This window comes from Temnothorax longispinosus, chromosome 9 (genome assembly GCF_030848805.1).
Source record: "Temnothorax longispinosus isolate EJ_2023e chromosome 9, Tlon_JGU_v1, whole genome shotgun sequence".
Classification (NCBI taxonomy): domain Eukaryota; kingdom Metazoa; phylum Arthropoda; class Insecta; order Hymenoptera; family Formicidae; genus Temnothorax; species Temnothorax longispinosus.
Window position 1 is genome coordinate 1,268,899 of NC_092366.1, and position 25,139 is coordinate 1,294,037.

The 25,139-nt window shown below is 45.2% G+C and overlaps 1 protein-coding gene and 1 pseudogene across 2 annotated transcripts in view; both read right to left on the reverse strand.

Annotated features, from left to right (window-relative positions):
• Positions 1 to 19,549, reverse strand: part of LOC139819645 (uncharacterized) — a 64,736-nt gene extending 45,187 nt beyond the window's left edge. For both annotated transcript variants that reach the window (XM_071789160.1, XM_071789159.1), the window contains exon 1: positions 18,192 to 19,549. In XM_071789160.1, coding sequence (XP_071645261.1) covers positions 18,192 to 18,236 — 45 coding nt within the window. In that variant the 5' untranslated portion in view covers positions 18,237 to 19,549. The remainder of the gene's footprint in view (positions 1 to 18,191) is intronic.
• A 3,673-nt stretch (positions 19,550 to 23,222) lies between these two features.
• On the reverse strand, positions 23,223 to 24,597 carry LOC139819160 (uncharacterized; annotated as a pseudogene).
• Between the last annotated feature and the right edge of the window lie 542 nt (positions 24,598 to 25,139).

Consider the following 25,139-nt stretch of genomic DNA (forward strand, 5'->3'; position numbering starts at 1 on the left):
TATATTCTCTTTTATTTTCGCCAGTTTTCAAAGTATCATCGTTTAAAATCTAAAACTCGATATTAACACCCGATTGTGACTTCCGCTTTCGATTGCAAAACGCGCGCCGTTTTTAACATTTACATTTGCCCCCTTTATTTTTCCACCTTTTAATTAGCGTCATACACACCGCGCGCGATATCAAACCGGGCAAAGAGCGGTATTGCGCGGCACTCTCTTGTTTTTTTTTCTCTCATTCTTCCCACCCGTCATCCCGCATCTCTCGTCTCTCGTTTCCTCAAAGGACCAACCATCCGCCGACTTCCACTCCGACCTTATTTCCATGGTCGCCGTCGCGTCGCATCGTCTCGCGGGCTTCCTACGAGAGAAGAGACCGACTTCCAGGAACGTTACCTCTGACATTCGCGAAACGAAATGCACGATGCGTCGCCGGGAAAGAGATCGAGCCACTACCGCATCGAGCACCGGGGCCGCATCGTAAACTGGCTCTCGATGAGATTGCACCGCTGGTACTGCGCTATTGCGAAAATTCGCGGAGCGAAAAGTTTGCGCGCGCAAGGGAAAGAGTGAGACAGAGAGAAAGAGAGAACAAACTATTCGACGGACGCGTTTCGCGCGATGCATCTCGAAAATCATTTTTGAAAATCATTTTCGCAAACGGCGTTTTCATGCAGCCGCATGGATGCGGGCGCGGGCTTTTGTTACCACGGTTTGCAACGAACAATATTAATTCTCCCTGTACAAAGGGTGATATTTTACATTCTCTATTAATAAGCCGCGTTGGATTTCAATAATTTAACCTCGGTATGGCCAAATCCTACTATGTTATGCGTGTCGCTTGTGTAAAGTGATTTTTTTTTTACGAGAAAGATTATACAACAAAATGAACAAACGATAACTAAATTTATTAACACTGGATTTCTAAGAATGTTATCAATTGATATGAAGTAGATATGTCCGACTTCGTAACGTAAGTAAAAGTTCTTAAGTTGTAGATACATAAAGTTGCACAACTGTAATTACGAAAGTGTATCTATATATAGCAGATCCACTGACTATAAATATCGAATCTTAAAAAGTACTAATCCTTTTTGCGTCGTTGTAAAGAACAAGTAACTGTTTAGTATATAAATCTGTAACAATACATTTTTCTTTTGGCTTTAATTTCATTTAATTTACACATTTTGAAATTTTGTAAGACGGGATAGGTGAAATTTTTCAATGGATCGCACAATCGTACTCCTACGAGTTGAATTAAATTATATCTGTCACGAATTCCACTCGCGCCATTTACTTAGGATTATCGACGGGCAATTCGGTGACCCAGTAGCTTCAGTTTTCGATCATTAGGAACGAACGATGGACTCGATAATGTGCGCAACCCTTTCTATAACCCTCAGTTACTGCGCTAAATTACAGGCATACACATATACCCTCTTTTCGTCTTTCTCTCTCTCTCTCTCTCTCTCCCTCTCTGCGCGAATTACTCGCAATGAATAACCATTACTTAAGTGCAAACAATACCAGCGACCCAACCCAACGCGCACGCAACTGAGCGCGCAGTTTACACACGCGCATGCAAACACGGATGAAGCACAGGGAGGGAAAACAAATTCACTCGAGGAGGCACACCCGTCGAAACGACCTCGTACTCTGATGGTGCGCACGCAATCATTTTTCGATGCATTAAGATTTATTTTTAGATATATGTATAGGGTCCCAGATTCCCGGCCTAATTCAATGATGTTCTCTCATGTGCGAATTTAATGTCTGTTTTTTTTTTTTGGGAGGGGGAGAGCGATAGCAAGGGAAAATATTTATCTGTTGCAATTGTTATGTTTAATATAAATTCCTGGTTAAATCGCAAATTAAAATTCTGAAAAAATCAGCCAAGCTATGAATTGGGCGAACTTGGATACCCTCGCCGCACACGCATATATAATAACAGGAAAACTTCCGTAGGTGTCGGTTACACATCTAGATCGGGCGAGTGCTACTAAGAATTCAATTAACGGTAATTATACAGTGACCCAACCCTCGTTACTTTTCCCGGCGCTCTTTTCCCAACCCTTCGCGAACTCCCCCGCCCAACCCGTCAGACACGGTCGCAGCTGCAGGTGCATTCGCATGTGCAAAAGAGGGGAGGCAAGAGAGTCTCTGCCAGAAAGTTCGCGCGAAGTCCCATTTGGGGTGGTTGAAGCCCGACTAAGCTCCCTGCGTTCCTTTCATCCCTTTCGTCCCTCGTTTCTTTCAGACCATCTTCGAAACGGGGGTTTGCATTTATGCCCGACGGAGGGTCTTTAAGAATTGGACGTGGCGCTTGTGGGTGCACACCGACTGGCTAATTGTGTGTTTGGAGTTTTGGGGGGTTACGGCGAGGTTGAAACGGCGCTTCTATACCTGAGCCTAACAAATCCGACGTTAACCCTCGTCGTCTGTAGATGTTCCGAAATCTTCTTTCCTGCGCCAGCATGGTGCAATGAAAGGGCTGCAACACGGACTTTTCTGAGAACTTTGGCTGCATATTTAATCTCCTGGCACCTTTTCAAGAATACACCGTCCTTAAGTAGATGCCATGCGAGATAAATTTTGACTTTAAAAGGGCATTCTCAAAATTGTTCCACTGTCTCCATATTCGCTTAATTAAATTATAAGATCTAGTTAAAATTTAGTAAGATTGATGTATACAAGATACGATAAGACTTAATAGAAAATGAAATAAGCTCCAATAAGGTATTGATTCCCATTTTTGTTGAATTTTTGAAAGATGTATATCGGAGAAATTTATACAAGAACGGATATCATCGAATCAATTATAGATGTTTTCAAGTTATTGATGTTATATTAGGATCTGTAAGAGTAATGAAAATCAATTCAATGACATTTCCAGGATATAGCTATCATTTCGTCTTTTTGTAGATGAAATAAATTACATGTCACCAGTTTTAATGTGACAATTAATACATCATTACAATGATTTTCCAAGGCGTCGAAGTTTAAATTAGAAGAGCAGGAAACTGCTGCCTTTTTTACTGACGTTTTTTTTTGTTTTAGTTAAACAATTTTGGCGTATGCCCGTCAGTATACAGTTGAACGTACATATGTCGGATGAACGAGCAGTTATCGCCGGTAAATTTCGACGCGCGCGATATGTAATATCAATTAAAGCGTGCACCCATAACTATACTGCGCGAGGGGGAAACCCTTGTCGAAATACCGTAGTGAATATTTTCCAATTCTGTGCGCAGTTAGAGGGGAAAAAAATCACGAGAGAGGCGAAAAAACGGGACAAAGACAGAAAATCAGAAAAAGAGAGAGGGCGAGAGCGCATCCGTTTTTATTGAGTTTGCAAAAAACATATTCGTTTTCCGCGTACTTCCGTGAACACCTTCCGCTTTCCCCTTTTACCTCCCTTTTCTCTCTCTCTCTCTCTCTCTCTCTCTCTCTCTCTTTTTGTCTCTCTATTCTCTCTTCTGGCAGTGACGTTCTATCTACCGCACCATCCATGAGAAAGAGAGAGAAAGAGAAAGTTTTATCTTCCCAGTGGGGGAAGATAAAACAATTTGATAAATCGCTCGTGGCGCGAGGGGTTGCGTCGTCCCTTAGCCCCGTGTCATTGTGTACTGTGAGCTATATACACACGCTATACTCGTTCGGAAACTCGTCGCGGGTTAACCGTTAAAGCCGCGCGGCAACATACCATACCGTAGATAAGTGTTAGGTATCAACTTGTTGCATTAATTACAGCGGGAAGGCTATTAGCCATCGATTCGCGCGAGACCTCGCTTCTCCATGTAGTTACCTCTCTTCCACCATTCCTCGGCATCATTCCACGGTCGCGCGCGCATTGTTACACATACATACACGCGCAAATACGAATGCGAATACACGGATATCAGACACGGGGGCCGCGAGGATTCTCTTGGACTTCGTCGCATCACTCCGCGTTGCGGCGCAACGGCACTCAAGTGAGATGCACCGGAAAGTGCATACGATGATACGAAATGCATCCGCGATCAACACTGAACGATACACCAGGGATCGAGTCCTTCCGACGCAAACAGATCGAACGGTCATCTTCGTTGCCCATTCCATTCATGTGAAATGATCTATCAATCGTATTCGGTATTTCTATATGTGTGAGAAATAACTTACGAATATATATAAACATGTGTAAATTGAAAAACTACATATAAAAAGTATGAAAATATGTAAAGACAACTTGAAATTGTACAACTAATCGTCGCACCATAATTTATCAACCCGCTCTGTTTGACAGCATATTTGTATTGATTAATAATTTTACTTACTATATTTTGTGATTAATAATAACAGACAAGATATATCTCGGTAAGCGTTTCAGCGGAAAATCATCTTTCGCGAAGATCGCGCGCTCGTGCGCACCGAAAAATCCTGCTCGTTTTTACGCCGCGCGCGGTGTGTGTTCGCTTCGGATGCACTCTGAGCAAAAGGAAGGTGTTTGCAGGAGCGGATACGTGAACCGGAAGTGGTCGGTAACGCCGCGTCTGGCTGCCGGCAATTACGCGGACCCACACTGCTATCCCTATCAACTCGACAACGCGCGCGAGTGTGTAAATTCTCTTGTGTATTTAGGTCCCCGGTCTGGATCGAGCGCGCGTATGGGTGTATCTGTGCGCGCCAACACATCGGCCGGATGAAAAGAAAAAAAAATAATTCGCGCTTCCCTTTTCCTCTCTCCTCCTTCGTCCCAGTGGTCGACGGTCGGCTCACCTTGATAATGCGAGATATCACGCAAGTACACGAGTAAACGCGTGCACGCGTTTTATACGTGTCTCTTGCGTACGTGTGAGTACGGTAGGAGGGAAGTGAGTGAGGCCAGTGGGTATCCGTAACTAAACACTCGCTTCGTCTGCTCCCACACGCGCGGTCAGGCGTAGTGAAATTAATTATCCCGCGCGTTGCCATCTTCATGTTTGACACCACCGGCCTGCGCAGCGTTCCGCCTTCAAGAAGCATCCGCGGATGATCGACGGAATGTCGCGATGCGCCGTTGCGCCTTTCAAAATTACGGAATGGATCGTGTCGCGCCACAAAACAACGGACAAGTGTGATCCGTACTTTGCTCATCGCGCAAGTGCATGCAGTTGAGATATTTCCAGCAAAAAAAAAATCATGCGGGCACATCAAGGCTGTACGTGTTCGTGAGGATTTCTATAGACAGGTATTCCTAGGACGCGAACCAACTCTCTTCATTTCCCGAATGCCAGCATGGAACGTTGACAGGCCAACGTTTCATTACAAATGAGAAAGGGAACACCGATGTCCGTGGTATCATTAGCGCGATCGGAGTCGGCTTCCGCGAGTCGGGTTGTACCGACGTGTGCGCGCATATACGGTATCCAGTTACGCGAATAAATTCGAAAAGGTCGATATTTTGAAATGCCATCGCCAGGGGTTGACCGGGGGCTATTTTGAGTGTGCCGTACGTAGTTCCATGGAAAGAGAGAGGAGAGAGGGAGAAAGAGAGAGAGAAAGGAAAGGGGAGAGAGAGAGAGAGGAGGCAAGAGAGGAGAGAGGAGAGAGAGACAGAGGCCGAACACACCACCCGTCAATAATCCGCTGAATAAACTATCGTCCACCCGCCCACACGAGCCACCCACCCGTCCGCCACACAACTCCACTCAAGCGCCACGTACAGCCGAGGCATATATCACACACATGGGGTCTGCGCGTGCCTGTGTACAATCGCGGGTACCGTACACGCACATACGATACGGTACGTGTTAATATATGTACCGCAGAGGCCCGTCTGAACGGACATACGTGGAGCCCACGTGTGTGGGATGGCGCGGGGTGGTGTGGTGTGCTATGGTGACGGAAGGGAGGAAACCGTAAACTCGAACAGCGCGAGGTAGTCACGAGGAGAGAGAAGACCCGACGCGATGGCTACGAACGGTGGAATTCGGCATACAAGATAAGAAAGCATCACATTCGGCACAAAAGTGGATAGAGTTTATTCGAAACAAGTGGAAGCATTATATTAGTTTTGATAAATAATTAATAACGATACGATTCCATTTCTCGCTTTCAAAGAATTTGTATAGTGATTCAACCGTTTACTGTTAAATAATTTCAGTAGTATCAGGAATACAACAATTCTAACAAATCATCTTGCATGCACTGAGAAGATGTGCTTCTTGTTGTAAATAATATCTGTTTCGATAAGCTTCCTCTCTTGTTCGGGCTCGCTCGTCCTTCGCAGCCACGCTGGCGAGTCACCTATATACGAAGAGCGCGATGTATTATTGACACCGCAACCCCCAATGTAGCCTGCCACCGCCAACCCCTCTATGTGCGCTCCCTTGTTCGGAATCGGACAGGTATATGCGCACACATGCACACACGGAATACATATATATGCGTCTGGGCGTTAGTACCGGGTGGCAAGTTGCAAACTGCTCGGCCACCGTTTCTCGCCTCTCTTTCTCTCTCTCTCTCTCTCTCTCTCTCTTTCTCTCTCTCTCTCTCTCTCTCTCTCTCTAGGCCGCGGCATTTTTGCGCGCACGAACTGTCAGACGAAATGGACAATGTCGTATAAAGTGCGGTCATTATGCGTCGCGGCGTTTAACTCGCCGCGCATCGATTTTTCTTATCGGAACCGTCTCGCGAGCGGCGAGAAAAAGAAACTTTGTCTCTCTCTCGCGTTTAAAAGTCGTTCAAAAACTCGACGTATTTCCCCGCCGTTTCTCATCTTCAGCTCATAAATTAGTCATGTGGCGTTTTATCGCGTGACAACGATCGCGACTCCGATCACTTTGACTCCGGTTATCGATTACGGGAAAACTCGCTACTTTGCGAGATACTCTTTATTTTATTGCTGACTCAATGCTGATATATTTACATATGAAAACTACATATAAATGCTAAATTGCAAATAACGTCGGTAACATATTTTCTTGTCAATTACGAGGCTTGTGGTAGGTCTGAAATTTGGGAGCGCCTCAGACCCTTTTAGACGGTCTCGCGGCTAATTTGCCGAATCATCTCAGTTACCTCAGCTCGTCCGTTGCATCTCGAAGAGGCAGGAGCCAACCTCCCAAGGCTTACTCGCCGTATCTACGCGCATGAATAATGAAAATCCACGAGGCTAGGTATAATTACCTATCGGAGCGTCGCGCATCCGGTCTCGATTCAGACGATCGTCAATTTTCGGGGTAATCGGTAAATCCAGTTGACTGGGGTTCTGGATATTTTCAGGGACAGATTTAATTACACTGGGGAATCGCAGACCCGAAGTGGAGGGAAGTGCGGGAGGAAGGAGGGGAAAACCAGCGGGAGAAACGCCGAAGGAGAAGAGAATGACGAAGGCGGGAGGGTAAAGAGATGCCAGAGATCCCTGACTTCGTGCCTATCTTTGGATCGGCTCCGCCACCCTTAGCGACGAAGTACGTACCTATGTCGATTAGTCGGAATTAACTTCTAACGCGCGCGCACTCCACGCTCTCGCACACCCAAGAACCCTTCGCTTGGCCCAGGTCCGGGACCGCGGATTACTCGACGATAAACGAATTCGCCCGCCGTTAATTGACTTCGGGGAGGGTAATCACGAGTAAAACTTTCACATCGCCCGCGATCCGCGGGCGCGCTTGATTGGCAGCGCGGCGGAACGGAACGACTGGCGGAGAAGACTGGAAGAGGTATGAAATTTATAGGATCGCGTCTGGTTGTCCCGAGATGTGCGCGTCTCCGAGTTAAGGTCGGATGCATTTCGTTTCTCGCACGACGAAGATCGCACGTAAGGACAATTCGCGTATCTTATCCAAGCTATCTTCTTGGTTTTAAAGATAAAAATAATCGTATCACTCAGCGATAATTACGGTTAAAAATCATCGAGTTAAGATCATCAATTTTCTTATAAGACTTACGAATTGAGACGATCCAATTTTCATAATAAAACATTCTATTACGTCAAAAACTTCACAACGTTTATTATACTTATCGTGAACGCTAAAAAAATCTCGTTATATTCTTGTCCGAGAATTTCGGATATCGGCAATGTAATCTATGTCTCAATCGCTGATTGTCCATAAGCGTGAAACGAATAGATAATGGTACATTTTTTGATCTGGTATAACGAGTTAGTCCACCGTATCATCTCGCAAACATAATCGAACGTCATCGATGATTCAGATACTGTTGCCCGCCTTTGTCTACGAAGACAATTTTTCTGATTGTCATCCAGGTATTGTTCGACGACCATTTAGACCAGTAACATAGCGTGAATGTTTCTATTGATCCTCTCATCAGGTAACGGTAACGGATTGACCATTCAAAAAGCTAAAAAAAAAGCTGTTTTAAGAATTGTAACCATTATTTGCTCAAATATTTTAAGTTAGGTAAATTGGGAAGAATATAGCTTTTTGTCAACTTGTCAGTAAACTTTTTTATGAATGTCAGTTTCAAGTTATCAGGCTCAAAAACAAACTGACAAAGCTTAAAAAAGATTCAATTGAATCTAAATAACAATAGGAAGATAGTAAAATCATTCGCATTGTAAAACATTGTAAAACATTGTAAAACATTGTAAAAAAACCATTTTAAAACTTTTGATCGTTGAAATGAATATTTAAAAACTGCACTCTAAAATACCCAGAAAGATTGTTAAATCTTACAATATTTTAGATACTTTCACTCAGTACCTTCAATGCAGTCTTTTTCCTGTCCTAAACAATTTTTAGAGAAACTTTACACAAATATTGAGTTCAAAACTCAATTTTAGTTTAATCACTTTTCTACTATTAGAATGTTTGCAAACTTATGTTAAGAAGCTACATATCCAAGATGTATTAATTATTCTTTATAATCGCATTTTATTCTATAGAATAAAATTACATAATAGAAATCAAATATAAAACTTTTAAGTCTGTAGAAAATGTTAAAATAAATGTTTTCAGTGCATTTGCGCGAATAATTTATGAAATTTTGTTAAATTACATGCCAAAAATATCATTTTTTCTTTCTTCATAAATCTTTTAAAAGCATACGTGATCGACGAAGATGAAAATTATATATGCGATAAATTAAACATGTAAAATATAAAATAAATTTAAAATAAGCAAAAAAGAAGTATGATATCGCGTATGGAAGATTAAAGTTTTCTTAAGAAAAATAAGAAAATTCGTCTCCTAACATTTTCCGTCAAATTTCACATACCACACGACAGATTTATTTCAGACGTGTGAATTATCACGCGATCGCGAATAATTCACGGAACCACAGAGCGAAAAGACCAGACGCGCGTTTTGTCGCGGCAAATCGCGTTAGATGGATCGATATCGCGGCCAAAAGCAGACCGGATAGAGATCGTAAAGCGGCGCGTTATTAAGCGCGCGCGCGCGAGTCTGCGATACCGGATTCAAATCGCTCCGACCCGCACAGAAGTCGTTTGCGGGTTAAGCGAAATCGCGAAAGTACGTAATCGCACGCATAACGGAGGTAGTGTTCGCCGGTCGTCCGCACACGATACGCACACGTATGTCCGCCATGCACGCACGCACGTACGTATGCACCGACACTCGTTTCGCCGGGAGAGCACCGTAACGATAAAAAGCACACGAGCGCATCCGCGGCTTCTTCTCCTTTTTTATCGTCCCCTCTTCCTCGGGCTATCATTCGCCCCCCTTCTTTCTCTATCTCTTTTTCTTTCTTCGTCTGTCACTCTAACGATTGTATGTTGAAGAGCAGCGGGTATGCGCGCGCGCGCGCGTGCACTCCTCCGGTACGGTATGATCCGTGTGCCGGTTACAAAAAGAATACAGAACGTTGCATGTGGACGACGACGTCGCGGACGATGCGGTGTACCTTGACACGGATGGCTCCCTGAATCACCCGGCGGCTAGCAACAAACATCACCTCGCGCTATCAACACACGCCTACCGCCTAACACAGCGCGTGCATATTATACGTGCGTGCGTGCGTGCATGCGTGAGCGCTCGCTCGCTCGCTCGCGCTCACGCCCGTGCCCGTGTAAAGCGGTTGACGAACGGCCAGGCCAGCCGACGTCGATAAGCCCATCATCAGGCTGCCCGGCCTGCCGACGACGACTTGGTAGGAAATTCCATTTCCTCCGATTCGTGTCGCGGTACGTGATTCCCGGTTGGTTGGCTGGTCGGTCGGTCGGTCGGTTGGCGAGCGAGCGAGTAAGAGGACAATCCGGAGACATTGCCATCGTTGATTGCGCCGCTCTTTCCGTGATTTTAACGCGGTACATGGTACCTAATCAAGTTGCTGTCCTCACACATATGCGAATATAATTTCGAGGATCGATGAATTTAGAGAAGATTTATAGAACAATTACAGATTTTCCTAGGCGAAAATTTGATCGATCGATTATTGTATTACGCTTGATTTTATCTTACTGATCTAAATAACGCATTTCTGTAATTAAATGTGCAATTTCAAAAAGGTTACATCTTTGAAAATTAAAATTTTGCAGGAATGAAAAAAGAACTGATTTAATTTTAAACTATTGCACCCAGTGATACAAAACTTTTGCATTTTAGGGTCAAATTACAATAGAATATAAAATAAAAAATATTTTTAAGGTCTCTCTCATTATACGATTAGAGTACATATTAGTAAAAAAAACCTATAGTCCAAAAAAGGCCCTTTTCGAAATTGCATATTCAATTAAGAAATTTTAGTATGATGAATAGGTATATATCAGACGAAACGAAAATAGTTGGTAAGAATAGGTGAAGTATACGAAGAACGTGAAGGAGATATAAGGAGACTAATCAGAATCGAAGATAGCGCGTGATGAATTAGACATTACGACCGGTATTAATGAATTAAAATGAAAGATGAAGATGCTGGTTTCAAAAAAAGATTAATGAATTTTATTCATGATTCTGTGAGGCGTTGACACTGAAGAATAATAGTTAAATATGCGCCCTACTTTTAACTGAAGATCGTCGATAATTACAACAACGATCCAAGTCTCGGCACCTCAAGTCCATAATCCACGGTACAACAAACTGCCGCCGGAGTCCCTTTAGACTTATTCGCAGGGAGTAATAAAACCCGATGGTTTAAAAGGAATGAGAATTTGGCAAAACCAACCATCGGGCGTGTAAATTCGCCGTAATTTTATCGACCGCGTGGCCATAAATATTTTCTGTTGCGCCGTTCTCTTTCTCTCGCTGCGCCACACCGTTTCGGGGTCGGTAATATCGGACTGTTCTCTTGGCTCCGCGAAGGAAAAGATAAAAATAACCGTACAAAGAAAGCACGCTTGCACAGCGGGTGCTAGGGTGGGTATATGGCGATCTCGAGACGTGAGCAGAGAGAAATCTCTCTCCGTGGCCATGGAAGAGGAAGGACGTAGGGGCGTGGTTCCCAGCCCGAGTGCATTACCGTGGAATGCACTTTTGGAACATACCGCACACCATTTTCGGGATAAAGTCTCTCGTGTCTGAGAAAAGGGGCGAAGGTGAGACCCGTCGATGTTCAGGTACGGATTGTACCTTTTCATGGTTTAACAGAACTACAGCCGAACGAATAAACATTGAAAACGTAATCCTACTTATTTTATGAGATATACTATTGTAACAGGAAATGGAATATCTTTGGACGAAAGTATACAGAGATCGTTGATGATCGGAGCAAGTTTAAAGACAACGGAAAGAGTTCCTAATCGTTCCGACCGTTTTTTTACATTTTTGTGCTTGGAGTCGATTCCTTTACTTTCCGATGTAGACCCGTGAAATCTCCCAACAGGGGGAAGGTTTTGGAAAATGTGCGCGAAACGTGTTGCGGCGCATTCGAAAGACCCCAGGTCAGATATATTTGGAACGCGCTCTACACCGCCGGCCTTAAAACGGGGTGAGGTAGACACCTACCGTGGGGAAGCTAGAAACGGGGTGAGAGAAGAGCCAGTTCGCCTGCCTTCTTTCTTTTTCTTTCCTCGTACTTTTGCCGTCTCGCTCCATCTCCCGCTTTTCTTTCTCTCTCTCTCCCTCCCTGTCTCTCGTAACATTTTTCTCTCCCTTTTTATTTCTCTTCCATTTCCTTTCCAGTTCAGTATACCGAACGGGCACACCGGCGCACCCTTATTGTCGGTTCCAGGCACCAGCATACCTGATCTTATGGGAAATCCATACTAGCCCTTCACTTCGGTGGGAATACGAGGGCTCGCCTCGCGCGTACCCTTGGACGAACCTTCCTCTCCCTTTCCCTCCCCCCCTTTCTTTCTTGCGCCGACTCTACTCTGCCTGAGTCTGCAGTGAGACTACGATCGTGCCGGGACAACCATAACGAGGACATATTCTCGATGCAAAAAGCGCGGCGCCGTTCTGCCTTTCGTATTGCACCGCGAACGCGCTATAATGATGCTGCGATTAAGCAAGAGACATAATTCGGATTTCCATATCTTCCGCTCTCTTTCCTCAAGGGTGTAGTTACTTTGGAATAAAGTAACTCGTTACCTCGTTTCTAATATACAAAGAAGTCAACGAGACAATAAAAAGACGATACATTAAGAAAAGAATTTTGTATTGATGGAATTTTATATTTCAAAATAAGTTATTGATATTTATTGCCAATTATTGTGATCGATTATCTATGTTAGCGATATGTTTCTCTAAATTATAGTTTTTAATCATCATGTAGACGGAAAAGTAATTCTGTTAATCAAGATTAATGTTCGATGCAATCGATTATTTAGATATAAAAAATAATCCGCGAGATAGACAGACCTCTGGTAAACATATTGCATACTGCCTTTTACTTAATCGCCTCGATATACGAGTTTCAATTAATTGCAAAAAAAGTAGGGATGTCAGATATACATCCAGCTGCAGAGCGCAAAATCCCGAACGACCTTCGTAATTGGTAATTACCCTTGCTGATTTTGATGACGATTTATTATAACGCTACGTTTAATTGCGATATAATTGTGCGTTATATGAAAACACAATTTGTATTCCGTGGTGTCATTATTCGCCGATGACGTTGTACAATAGCAATAATAATTTCACCGAAACATCATCAAACTCGATGTCCTTTCTCATTAAAAATATTAAGATATTAAAAAAAAAAAAGAAATTGTTGAAGATCTTCTTTAAAAAAGCTATTAGAGACAGTACATGTATTCAAATGTACAATAACAATTATCAACACTTTGATATCAAATTTTTTTTTATAAGTGTAGGTTAATATAGAAATAAATTTAATCTTTTTCGTACAGAAATCGATTCCAAATGGTGAAATGGCGAAAGAGAGAGAGAGAGACATATATGTTACACAAATAGAATAGTCAGCGTATTGAGCATAAGCATATTGATCGTCTGAGGGTCCTCTTCGATCGACGAGATTACCGTTATGCATGAAAGCGCCTTACGTTCGTCGGGCCTTCGGGCCTTTACTGGCCTCGCTACATCCCGTAATTTAGTTCCTTAAGAGAGAGATCGCACGCCTCATTAGCACTAGCTCCCAAGATTCCACGTGCCTTCTCCCGCGAATGAATGAATTCAGGGATGATCGTCTACCTGGCATACATATCTAATCGCATAATATTATACGTCATAGGTATATATTGTCGCAGACTTGTGAAAAGGGATTTAACTAAAAAGAATAGGCGGCAACTCATTTTGCAAAGTTACGAATTCCCTGATTTTGGATATCGCGCGGAAAATTAATAATTACAATCGCAATATTTGTTCTCCCTTTTTTTATTTATGTGAAGGATAATAAAAGTGTTTATTTATTGCCAGTCTGTAGAGATGCGTAAATATATTATCGGTTATTTCGACGGCCAATTTTTCAGCTGTTCCGCTATAAAAAAAAAGCGTATTGATCAACATTCAAACGTCACGTATGACAAGCGCAGCGCCGATACGACACATGAATAATGACGATTGGGTGATCTCTGATTTTGCCCGATAAATATACATCGCCGGGTCCAAGAAGCGTTTAATTGAATAGCTACTATTCGACGCGAATTATAAACATGATTATTGCGGTGGCTCGTGTGGCGTTTCGTGCAGTTTCGCGGCCGCGAAACATGGAAATGGTCGAGCTAGATTAGCGCGCAAGGGACGAAGGATGCACTTATACTGATTAAAAAAAGAAAAAAGCAAAAATACTTGTCGCCGGAATGCTTTTAACGAATTAATGCCCCCGTCCCCACCGGCACTTTTGCGATACAATATTTACTTTTGCTCGGTAAGTCGTGTTTGCTCGCATGCGAGTGTGTGTGTGTGTGTGCGAACGGTCCTACGCTGCTTAAATTATTTGTCGTAATTTAATAAAATGAAAAATAAATACAAACAATGCGAGCTTTAATTGCGGCGTTAATTATCCGCGCTTACAGAAGCTCCTTCGCTGACTTAGGGAGCGTAAGCCATGGGGTTATTACGAATTTCCCGAAGATTATTCGCGGAAAGTGCGACTATTAATCAACTCTATCCGACTTCGTCACTGAGCACACATTTTCGAAAGTATGAAAATCCACGATTTATAGATATCATGTTCCCTTTCGCATGTTAATATCGCACATAACTTCCGATTATACGTACATTATTATATTTCGTGTATCTTGATATTGGAAGTAATTTGCACGATTATAAAATCCATTTTTTGTCACGTTTAAGTAAAAAAAATGCTCAACGTGAGTTAGAATGTTAAATTCATCAAACAGATCGATTTCGGAGAGAATGCAATTTGATCATTATGCGAACGTGACGATAAGATGCCGCCGTTGTCGTCGACGAAACGGAAACGTGTGCCACGACAGAAAGAAGAACGGCCTGCGTACCGGCCTAAAGAAAATAGAAACCGAAAGAAGGGAGAGAAAAAGGGAGAACGACGAGAGGGTAGGTAGAGAAACGGCAGGAAGAGATGCCGCTGCGGAAAAATATAACCTGTTGGACCACGAAAGAGCGAGAGCCACGTAGGTACGCGACGGAGAGAACGAGAGGCGCAAGAGAAGTCGGAGAGAAAGAGAGAACGGAGCCGTGAGATAGACGGAGATCTCGATAAAGCGAGACAGCCGTGATGAAGGAAGAAGGGGGAAAGACGAAGAGAGACGAGCAGGACGAAACGGATGAAACAGAGAGAAAGATAGAGAGAGGGTGAGAGGGAGATAAGAGAAGAAGGACGCGCGCAGACGTCCCGAACCTGCCTCAACTTCGACTCGACTTTCGCGGTTCGATTCCTGATCCGATCGATCTAGCTCGTCCGTGTGGTAGCGTAGTTAGTATTTACACTTTGCTTTCATTCCCCGGCATAATACCGTTAGTTGTATACTATTTTTCTGCATGCGCCTCGGCTCCTTCACGCCCACCTCCTCCTCTCGTAATTCACCGTTGAGGTTTAACGAGACAACGAACGCGCCTCAAGCAGCGAGAAGGACAACGTCTATTCTTCGTAATTCCGAAGGACGCAAATTCGTCACGCATTTCCCGTATTGTGCTTTCTTCGACACGTCATGGGGTGCACGATACTAAAGTTCTCTCTCTCTCTCTCTCTCTCTCTCTCTCTCTCTCTCTCTCTCTCCCCCCGTATTCTCTATGCGCATTCAAATATTCACATTCCACATTTCACGCTAACTTTGGTCTATAAACATTATTAGTGTAATATGAAGAATGCAACCTGTTGGACCTGTTTGGCATTTGATAGTACAAGAATCCTAGAAGGTTGCGACTTTCAGGAAATAAAGTTATATAACGCGCGCAAATATGTCTCGTCCGACGTTTCACTTTTTAATGCGTTCGCTCATTGATTAAAAAGTTATTGATATCGCGCACAATTCCGACATCACAAAGGGATGACTTTCTTTATCCGCCGGACACGAAAGTGACATTTGGCGTAAATATGAGGTGAAAATTGGACAGCATCACACATTTAACATAAATATACGCGATGAAAATGGAAACAGAGGCATCAGTAGCGACGTGAAAGGGAATATAATTCGGACGACGTTATTGGGAGCAATTTACACCGCGCCGAACACGTCGATCGATAAATTAACAAGACATATTCGATACGCGTTCGCATTTTTATCGGGCTCGCTTCTCGCGGAAACCGCGTTTCGACGGCTGTTGTATTATCACTCTGAAAATCGCATAGACGGATATTCGAAAAATTGTTAAGAGATGCGCTACCGTTGTAATTCGTTTCAGTGACGAACGCTCCGGGTCTCCCTTTTTGCGCCAATTTTACTTTTATCGACCGATAAACGCGCAGTTTTTAATCGCGCTCGCGATATGAACGAAGATTAACGGCGAGGAAGGATGACACGCGTGTTATGGATTTTTTTAACACTTCGATACTTTTGTATTATTGCCCGCTTTGCTTTTTTTTCAAATTTAATTTAATTGCGGTTTTTCTCTCTCTTGCGTGTATATTAAACTTACGGCGATAAACTGCATATTTACGAGAGATAGCACTGCATAAAATTGATATAAAAAAATCTATTTTGTTGACTCCTTTCTCGATCTTACCGCTGGATCTGTTATTATTATATTATATACATAATAAAACATTTTATGCGCGCGCGATTTTATGGTTTAAAATTGTCAGAATATTTTTTAAATTTTACATACATTTGTGGAACTGTACTGCTGGAAAAGAGATGTCAGTGTAAATCGCGTTTATGATTTTTTGGTAAGGTGAAGCTCGAATAACGCATCCAGCTGTTAATTGAAGACAACGACGCGAATGGGCGAGCACGTGCGTGAATCGAGAGAGTGCCTGTGCGCCGTCCGCGGGGATTATCTTTCACATAGATACGTTGGTCTAATCTGGCGCGGTTTCTGCGACGAGAAAAAAATAAAATGCACGGAGATAAGTGCGATCCGACCGAGTTCGTCATTGACGAGCGAAATTGCGCGATTCGCGCCGGACGTGTGTCATCGAGGTTCACGGATGATCGTCCGTCGATACTCGTGTAATGATTCCGAAGAAGTGGAAATTATTTACTTATGATACACTAGTGCGAACTTAAAGAGGCGATCGCTGACCTCTTCACGCGTGTGTCAAACGTGTGACGGCATTATCGACATGTACATAATTACTTTATTTTAGAATAATGAAAGCGATAAATATCAACAAGATCTCGAAAAATTCATAAATTATATGAAGAATTTAGTGCTTGCGGTCTAATAAATCTTATATTAAGCCGTCTTTATTTGTTTCTATTAATGTAATAAAACTCAAAATGCCTTTTAATTAATAAATAACAGATTCTTGGACGGATCTGCGAGAAATAAGGTTTCCGAATTCGATATTTTCAATAGTTATAACCGTAATTAGGTTAATTGTAGAATGCAAGCAAACATAACAGATCGGTAGTTGAAATATCCTCGCGTTAAGAATTATATTGACAATCGAACTGCCGTGTTACAACCAGAAAATTATTTTGTTTTTTCTTGAATACCCGCAAGGACCCGTTTGCATTGTTGCGCAAGTATAATTAGGCAAGCAGGCTAATATGAAAGTCCAGGAGAAGCAACCGACGTCCGCGGCACATTGCGAGTAATTTGGCGCGCGTGATGCCGAGGTCTGCGCGAAGCACGAACGGCACGAGAACAATTTTTCGAACTAGAGGCGCACTTCGCCCGCACCTCATCATGTCGTCGGCACCGCCGCCGCTGCGCTGGATTTACACAACTCTTTCAATTAAAACTTTTTCGCAGTTTATCTTCCCGCGCGCCGAAAAAAAATTAGGTTCCGCGCGCGCAGTAACGAGTTACGTTAACGGAGCGCGCCGCGTTCCGGCGAGCTTTTCGAGCTTTCGCTGGAAAAATTTATCGTCACGTTGAGCGGGAGATTCCGCGGGAGAGGACGGGAGAAAGAGTTGGGAATGCGTCCGTAAAATAAGTCGAGATGTCGTCAAGGTTAACGTGAAACCGAATTTTTACCTCTTACCTGCGAGCGCCTCTTTCACTCTCTTTTTATTGTATTCGCAGGGGACTTCAACCTTGAACCTCTGCCGCATTACGGGCGGTCCAAAGTTCTTTTCTATACCCATCCTATACCGAAAGAAGCATTTTCCGAGCTTGGAAAACTCATGGGACTGCCTCGTTCGTCACCGTTCACGGACGAAACGCGACATCGTGAACGAGTACCGATATATCACGTGGCGATATCAGCGTGCGCGATATACATGTGTGCGCGCGTCGTATGCACGAGTACGTGTACGGACTCACCTTGTGGTGCTGCATGATGGCAGTGGCCTTTCGCTTGGCGGACATATTCAGTTCTCCGGGGTGCCCTCTCTGCCCCCCTTCTCGGAGCGGGAAATATCTGCCTCGCCGGTCTCTATCCGACTGTCCGCCTCTGTCCTCCTGTCTCCTCCTGTCTCTCTGTCCTTCGCTCTTCCGTCTGTTTTTCCCTCCTACTGGCGAGCCATAAGCGTCCACCCAAAGGCACGGCGATGTTCACGAGGAACACAAAGGCAGGGGGAAAGCGGCGCAGGGGGTTGACAACGATAGACGAGCGCACGCGGTGATGAGTATGCTCTCCTTCTCTTTTTCTCTCTCTCGTTCCCCGCCCGTTCCCTCTTCGTTTTCCTCTTCTGTCTCCTTTCTTCGCTTCCGCTTAACAGCTTCCTCCGGCACGCCGGAGCGAGCGCGTAGGAAATGAGGTGTTCTTTCCGGAGCGACCGGCACGTCGCGAGTAAACTTTCTCGAAGCCGAGTTTCGTGTTTCGTTTTCTGTCCCTCTCTCTATCTTCCTTTATGTCGCGCGCGCGCGCGCGTCCGCGCACTCCGTCCCACCTTGCGCTCGTGAACTTTAAGCTTTCACCCCGCGCACACCGCACCGGTACACCGGCGGCGCCACGAAAGTTCCGCGACAAAACCTCCCGCGCAGTTGGTTGTTGCGGTAGCAGGTGTCGGCGCCGCGCGAGAAATTAAAATAGGCGCCGCGCGCAACCGGAATGACCGGAAGGAATATCCGTGCACTCTCCGAAACAAGTTTGTTTCTCCTTTTCTTCCACGTTATCCCGTGTTTTTTTTTTCACTGACCCTCCCTCACGCGTGTCTTCTCAGCTGTCTTTATCACCGCTTCTCTCCCTCTTCTGCGTTCACGTCACGACACGATAAACGTGCACAAGGAAATCTCCACGAAGTATATCAAACCGGTAAGACGGTTTCACAATCAGCTGGTTCGTTTGAACTCCGGAGCATTCCGATCGAACGGACGTCGATTGATCTTCCAACTTCGATCGACGAATCGTCTCTTGCGCACTAATTTTTTTTCCGTTCAGGAACACGGGATTCAAGTTCGCAACGGATAGTCCACGTTTTCGGAAGTTAGGACGACGCTCGTCTGTCGATCGTGAAAAAGAACCTAGTTCGAGGAGTTTCACACTAAGTATGGCCACAGCCTCTGCTTATTTCCCGAGAGATCGTCGGAAAAATGACCAGTGTTCACGCGATCGTTGCCTGCCTGCCACGCTCGTTTCCTGTGTCGTTCACAGCGAGAGATGGGAAAGCTCCGAGCTCGCTACTCCGCTTAACAGAACGTCCTCGCGTCATGAGCGCTCACGGCAAACTAGCAACTGGCGACGCGACGACGACGACCTCCTCCCCTTCTCGCACCGCAGCACCGCCGCCTCCACATGCTCCCCTCCTCGGTGTCCTCACCCCAGCTCCACGGTAGAGAGCCTCATACCGCTACCAACGCTTCACCCATACCCCACTCTCTCTCACTCGCCGTCAACTCAGCCTCCCTCCCACCTACCGTCGGTTCTCTCGCTCTCCCGCGCAACCCCTCATCCCAGTCCTCCGACGACCCGCACCGCTCTCTCACTCCCCAGCGGCCCTCTTCGAGCGCGTCAACCCCCCTCGGTTCCTCGTCCCCTCTTTCCTCACCATGGCCATCTCTCTCTCTCTCACTCCCTCCCTCTCTCTCTGTCTCTCTCTCTCTATCTCTATCTCTATCTCCGTCCCCCTTCCGCTCCCTCTCGTTTCTGCTTCTCTTGTCCCGGCGCCCTCGGCTCCCCCTCGACCCTCGACCCTCCCCACTCGGTTCGGTGCGGTGGCGGCGGCAGCGGCGGCGGCGGCGGTAAGGTAGGGTCTGTCACCGTCAGAACATCGAGGGGGCCGCTGGACGAGTAACTCGGAGGGGAAAGCGGGAGAGGGGGTGAGAGGATTCAAAGGGGCGTAAGGGGCCGCTGTCGGGCATCCGGCGGCGCAGGGGAAGAGAGGGGGTGAGGGACTGGGCGGCAGAGACCTTTCTGGACGGTGAGGGCAGGGCGGCGGGAGGGTAGTAGTACAGCGCAGAACGAGGGGCCAAGGGGCGCCAGCGCTCATCGGCCGAAGGGGCTTCCACGGGTGTGTTAGGCTTGTGCTTAGAAGGGTATGTGCTTTGCCCACCGCTTTGCTCCTCCAGCGTACATGTGCGGCACTCTGCTACGTGGACGTACAATATCTACGGTCTCTATCTCTCTCTCTCTTTGATCGGCCTTCGTCTATTTGAGTGTGTTGCTCTATCTGTATCTATATACCATTCTCTATATCTCTCTTTCTCTCACACACACGCACATACGTACACACATATACATTCATTCTCTCTCTCTCTCTCTCTCTCTCTCTCTCTCTCTCTCTCTCTTTTTCTCTTTCTGTCTCTCTGCCGTTCGTCGTCTTCTCCTCGTGCTGGACTCCGTTCTTTGCACCATGCTGTCACACCAGTATGCCACTACCGGCGATACGTAACGTTGCCGCGGCTTTGCCGCGGTACTTGAGAGACGTAAGTTATACGGCACCTCCGACGAGAATGGTTCCTCCCGCCTACCTGCTTACCTGCCTGTGCCTGCTTGCGTACGACCTGGACGAAAGAGGCACGCTGGACGGGTTTGCTTTTGCTCGATGCACATGCATTTTTAGGGGGAGCCTCTCTCCGCTTAAGCCTTCCGTATTATTAGCTCGTCGTCATCGTCGTCGTCGTCTTGCCACCTGGGTTAATACTAGCGTCGACGGTCTACGCGTAAATAACAGTAGTCTACGATGTCGAACGATGTATCCTCTTGCACGTAATCCGAGTAATCCTGAGCGATCGAAATCGTCGATTACTTCTTGTCGTTCGGCCGCTTGAGTTACAAGACATTGTGGTCCGCATCAATTTACACGTAGGTTATAAGTGCCGTCTTTATTGGTTAATATTTCCGCGGTACGTGCAGTCGAGGCGGATATTTGAGTGGTGGGATATCGCGTCGATCTTCAGACATATATTTTTCCTCGCTTTTACTTGTATTTTTATCTCCCCGCTTAAGCCTCCCGTGTTATTAACCGATCGTCGCGCTGCCAACCCGGATTAATACTCCATTTACAGCTAGGTCGAACGCGTGAAGTCCAATAATTATAATATCGAGGCGAACAGCGATTGTCGGACACGCCATCGTCTTTGCATAATTACCATTTCAATCTGGCGATTCGATCCGATCCGATCCACACGGTGAACGCATTATTAAAATCTGGTTCACGAAACGTTGTCGAACGTAACGGAATATCCGCATGTCCGATTGACTTTCTTGATCATCGAGTTTCGTTTCTGTTACCGTATACGTACGTTTTTGATGCGTCATTCGTAAACGAACGACGAGACGACCCACACATTTACGATGGTACGTGAAAGGATTCGCGCAAACTTGCAGAACTGATAATTCTCCAACGAGATCGCGATTTCCCTTTGCTGTAAATCTGAGACATGACCGCAGTCAGTGAATCGTATGCAGCGGTCTTATCGGGTCAAGTACGAGCAAAGCTATGGAAAATCTGCGTCCTGAGGGACGCGTACGTAAAATCACTACGTCAACCTTGATATTCCAAATGATCGAATATCCTCGCAATATCCTCCTAAAATATTGTTTGTCCGAGAAAAATAGAATAGTCACGTGGTAGTCATATCAGCAAAAATTCATACGAATCGTAAGGAAATTGTAAGTTATTTGAAACATTGACTGTAATAACGATCTAATATTTTATAAATTTTCAAAGTTAAACTATGCATATAACGCTTTAATATTAATTTGCAAAAAAAATACCGCGAAAGATCTGAAGTTTCGGAAAATATGACAATTGCGAAACCTCGTAATTTCAGAGCCGCATCGTTGGAATTATCTATGCGGTGGGCATACGAGGACAAACCGACGAACGGCGAGCGCGATGCAGGAGTGACCTCGTAAAAGGCTCTGTAGAATAGTCTTAGGGGAAGTGGCCAAGTTATCGGGCCAGCGTCGTAAAATACTTTTTCTCTCGACTTTATGACGGTTATACCCCGTGCACAGACGTCCTCGGGGCTCCACCTGTCCGCTCGACTTCCTTCAAAAAGGCGATCTTTTTATTGGCTGGTCCGTACTTTATTTACGACATCTTCTGCACGAATCGTTTCTCTCTCTCTCTCTTTCCTCTCTCCCTTTCCCCTCTCTAGCCTCTGGAAAACGAAGGAAACTCCAGTCGCGATAAAGCGCGAACTCGTTGGGATTAATAACGTTTTCAACAATGTCGTATGGAATGCGCACGGTAAATAAATGAATGGATGAATATATGAATGCATGCGCAGACACGCCCACGCTCTCGCTCTATGTCGCCGACAAAGGAAGTTACCGGCATGTCAATTGAAAAGTCGAAAGCGTAGGAAGAAAAAGCACGAGCTCTTCTCTCTCTTCCCGGTATAGACCCTAAAGGGATTATTTCTAATTCCTTCACGTCAATGGGACGAACGTTTGTCCCTCTCCTCCCCCCCTCCCCCTTATCGCACGGTAGTACGCGATAACGATCTAAGCAACAGTTTGCTTCGACGGGGAGAGGAAACTTCGGGACACAAGAAGCGTAAAAAAGCTTAAAACTTTCCGGCGAAAGTTCGATCTTTCCGATTCAATCCGACGCGAGATGATCCGTGTCCTACCTGCGAGAGATATTCGTAATCGTCTCGTTATCATTATCATCCTCATTATCGCTCTTGTAAACGTATCTCTCTCGTCAACGTCATCAATCTACCGAAGGATATCGCGTGAATTCCGTGAACCGAGAAGCGTTTACTAACTTAATTCATTACGAAAACTTTTCGCAACAAAATAAGTTGAGTTTGTCTTCTTCCTTTTCATGTCACGATACCATATTATCGGTTTGATTAGCAGCTCATTAATACCTTTCAATACCTTTAACTTTTTGACTTATAAATTAAAAATCTTGTCTATGCGACCGCATTTAGCGCAAAGTGCGCGGCGTGACTATTAGCCGAGTCGAACGAATGAGAAAGAATGTGTTTCTCTCCACCTACGCGAACGCATAAACGCACATACACGTATAGAGAACGTCATCTCAGCGAGTGAACAAAGTCCACTTTGGCATTAGACACCCTTGGTTTCTGAAGCCTCAGGCGGTAATCCCCCTACCCTTTGCCGTGGCACCCCTATAGATCTCTCTAGCCGAGCCACCCTCTCACTCCCTCGTGGCAAGACCCTTTCTACCTCTCCCCCTGACTACCCCCGCCCTTTTCTCGGCCTCCCGCATCGCCTTCGCTACCTTCACCCTAACCCACCGTCTCTCTTCGTCTCTTTCTCTCTTTCTCTCTCTCCTTCTCTCTTACTGTTACAGTCCGTTCCCTCCTCCGCGTCTATGTTTCTCGTTCCCTAGAGCAGCCCCTGCTTGCCTGCCGGTTTTTCTCTTCTCCTCCCCTGGCCCTCGTCATTCCTTACCGTCGGCAGTCGCCCTCGCCCGTTGGTACTCTACCGACCCGGCCGCCTCGTTCCCCCTATCTTCCCCCACATCCGTCCCTCGTACCCGCACACCCTTACAAAAAACTCAAGTCCAGTGTGGGCGCAACGGGGGGTTTCTCCCTTCGTTTCCTTTTACCCTCTTCCCATCATTCCTCCTTTACCTCTCTCTTAACCTTTTCCCGTCCCTCCCCCTTGCCCCCGCTGTGCCTGTTACCCTCTTCTATCCGCGTCCGTGCTCTTCTGTCTCTCTTGCGAGCCGTGCTATACCTTCGTTTCGTTCGTTCCGAGTTCTGTTGCTCTGTCTCACTTCATCGTGCACCTGAAAATCGCCTCTCGCTCCCACATCCGAGCACTAGTGATTCTCAACCATTGCTCGAACGCAGATGACTCCGTGACTGTGCGTTTTTCGAAGGTCTGGAAAAGTCATCCTTTGTGTTAAATCGATTTCCTTAATTTTCTTCAATTTCCTTTCGCTCGGATCGTCACCAAAAGCGAATTTTAATCACGTTAAATGTTATTGTTCCTCTCACATATTGGTAGCTACATTATAGTTACTGTGCTTCCGAACTTTGTCTCAATTTCCTCCTTTATTATTTGGACATCGTACAACAATAATTTATTCCTGATAAAATTTGCATAAACGCAGTTACTACTCAAAAAATAATAAAATTAATATAATCACGTATTTATATGCTCATCGGTGCCGCAAAGAATTTCACATGACGCATTCCGCGTTTCTCGTGCCGCGCATTGCTCAGATTCGAATCATTCGCCGCCTCCTGGCCCCGAGAAGTCGCGATGCAACATCGCGATAGACGACGGCGTAATGCCGACACGGCGAATCCGAAACTGCATCGCGTAGTTCGGTAGTCCCGCTGCCTCACTTTGCATCGATCCCCCCCGGTATAGTCCGCGCTCGTCGCTCGTCGATAATATTCGTAACGGGATATACCGGTACGTATAACGCCGACTAAACATATTACGCGCTGAGGTGTACCGTTAAGACGCGCACAGGATATAATCAGATAATCCCATTACGGTCGCCACAGCCTGAAAAGTGAGCGCGTGAATTGCCGTAGGAACTGATTTTACGGCAACCGAAGGGGGGGAAAAAACGTTGAAATCACCGTGAACTGCAACTCGGTCGCTTTTGAGTTCGGTGGATTTGATTCACGCGCGATTTTACTATTCATTACTTTCTGATAGAACAATGTTCGCATCGCGAAACTAGATCCAAACTGCTTAATTAGGATTAGCTTCATTTTCGATGCTCCTGCAATTTTTCCCGATTTTTTTTTAAGGGACAGTTTTGAATGTTAATAAAAATTTATTATACCACTTGTCTAAAAACACATGAAAATAATGAAATGTGAGTTCTTCTATGAGATTAATTAGGATAACGTGGATTTATCTATAGCTTCAGCAATTGAATT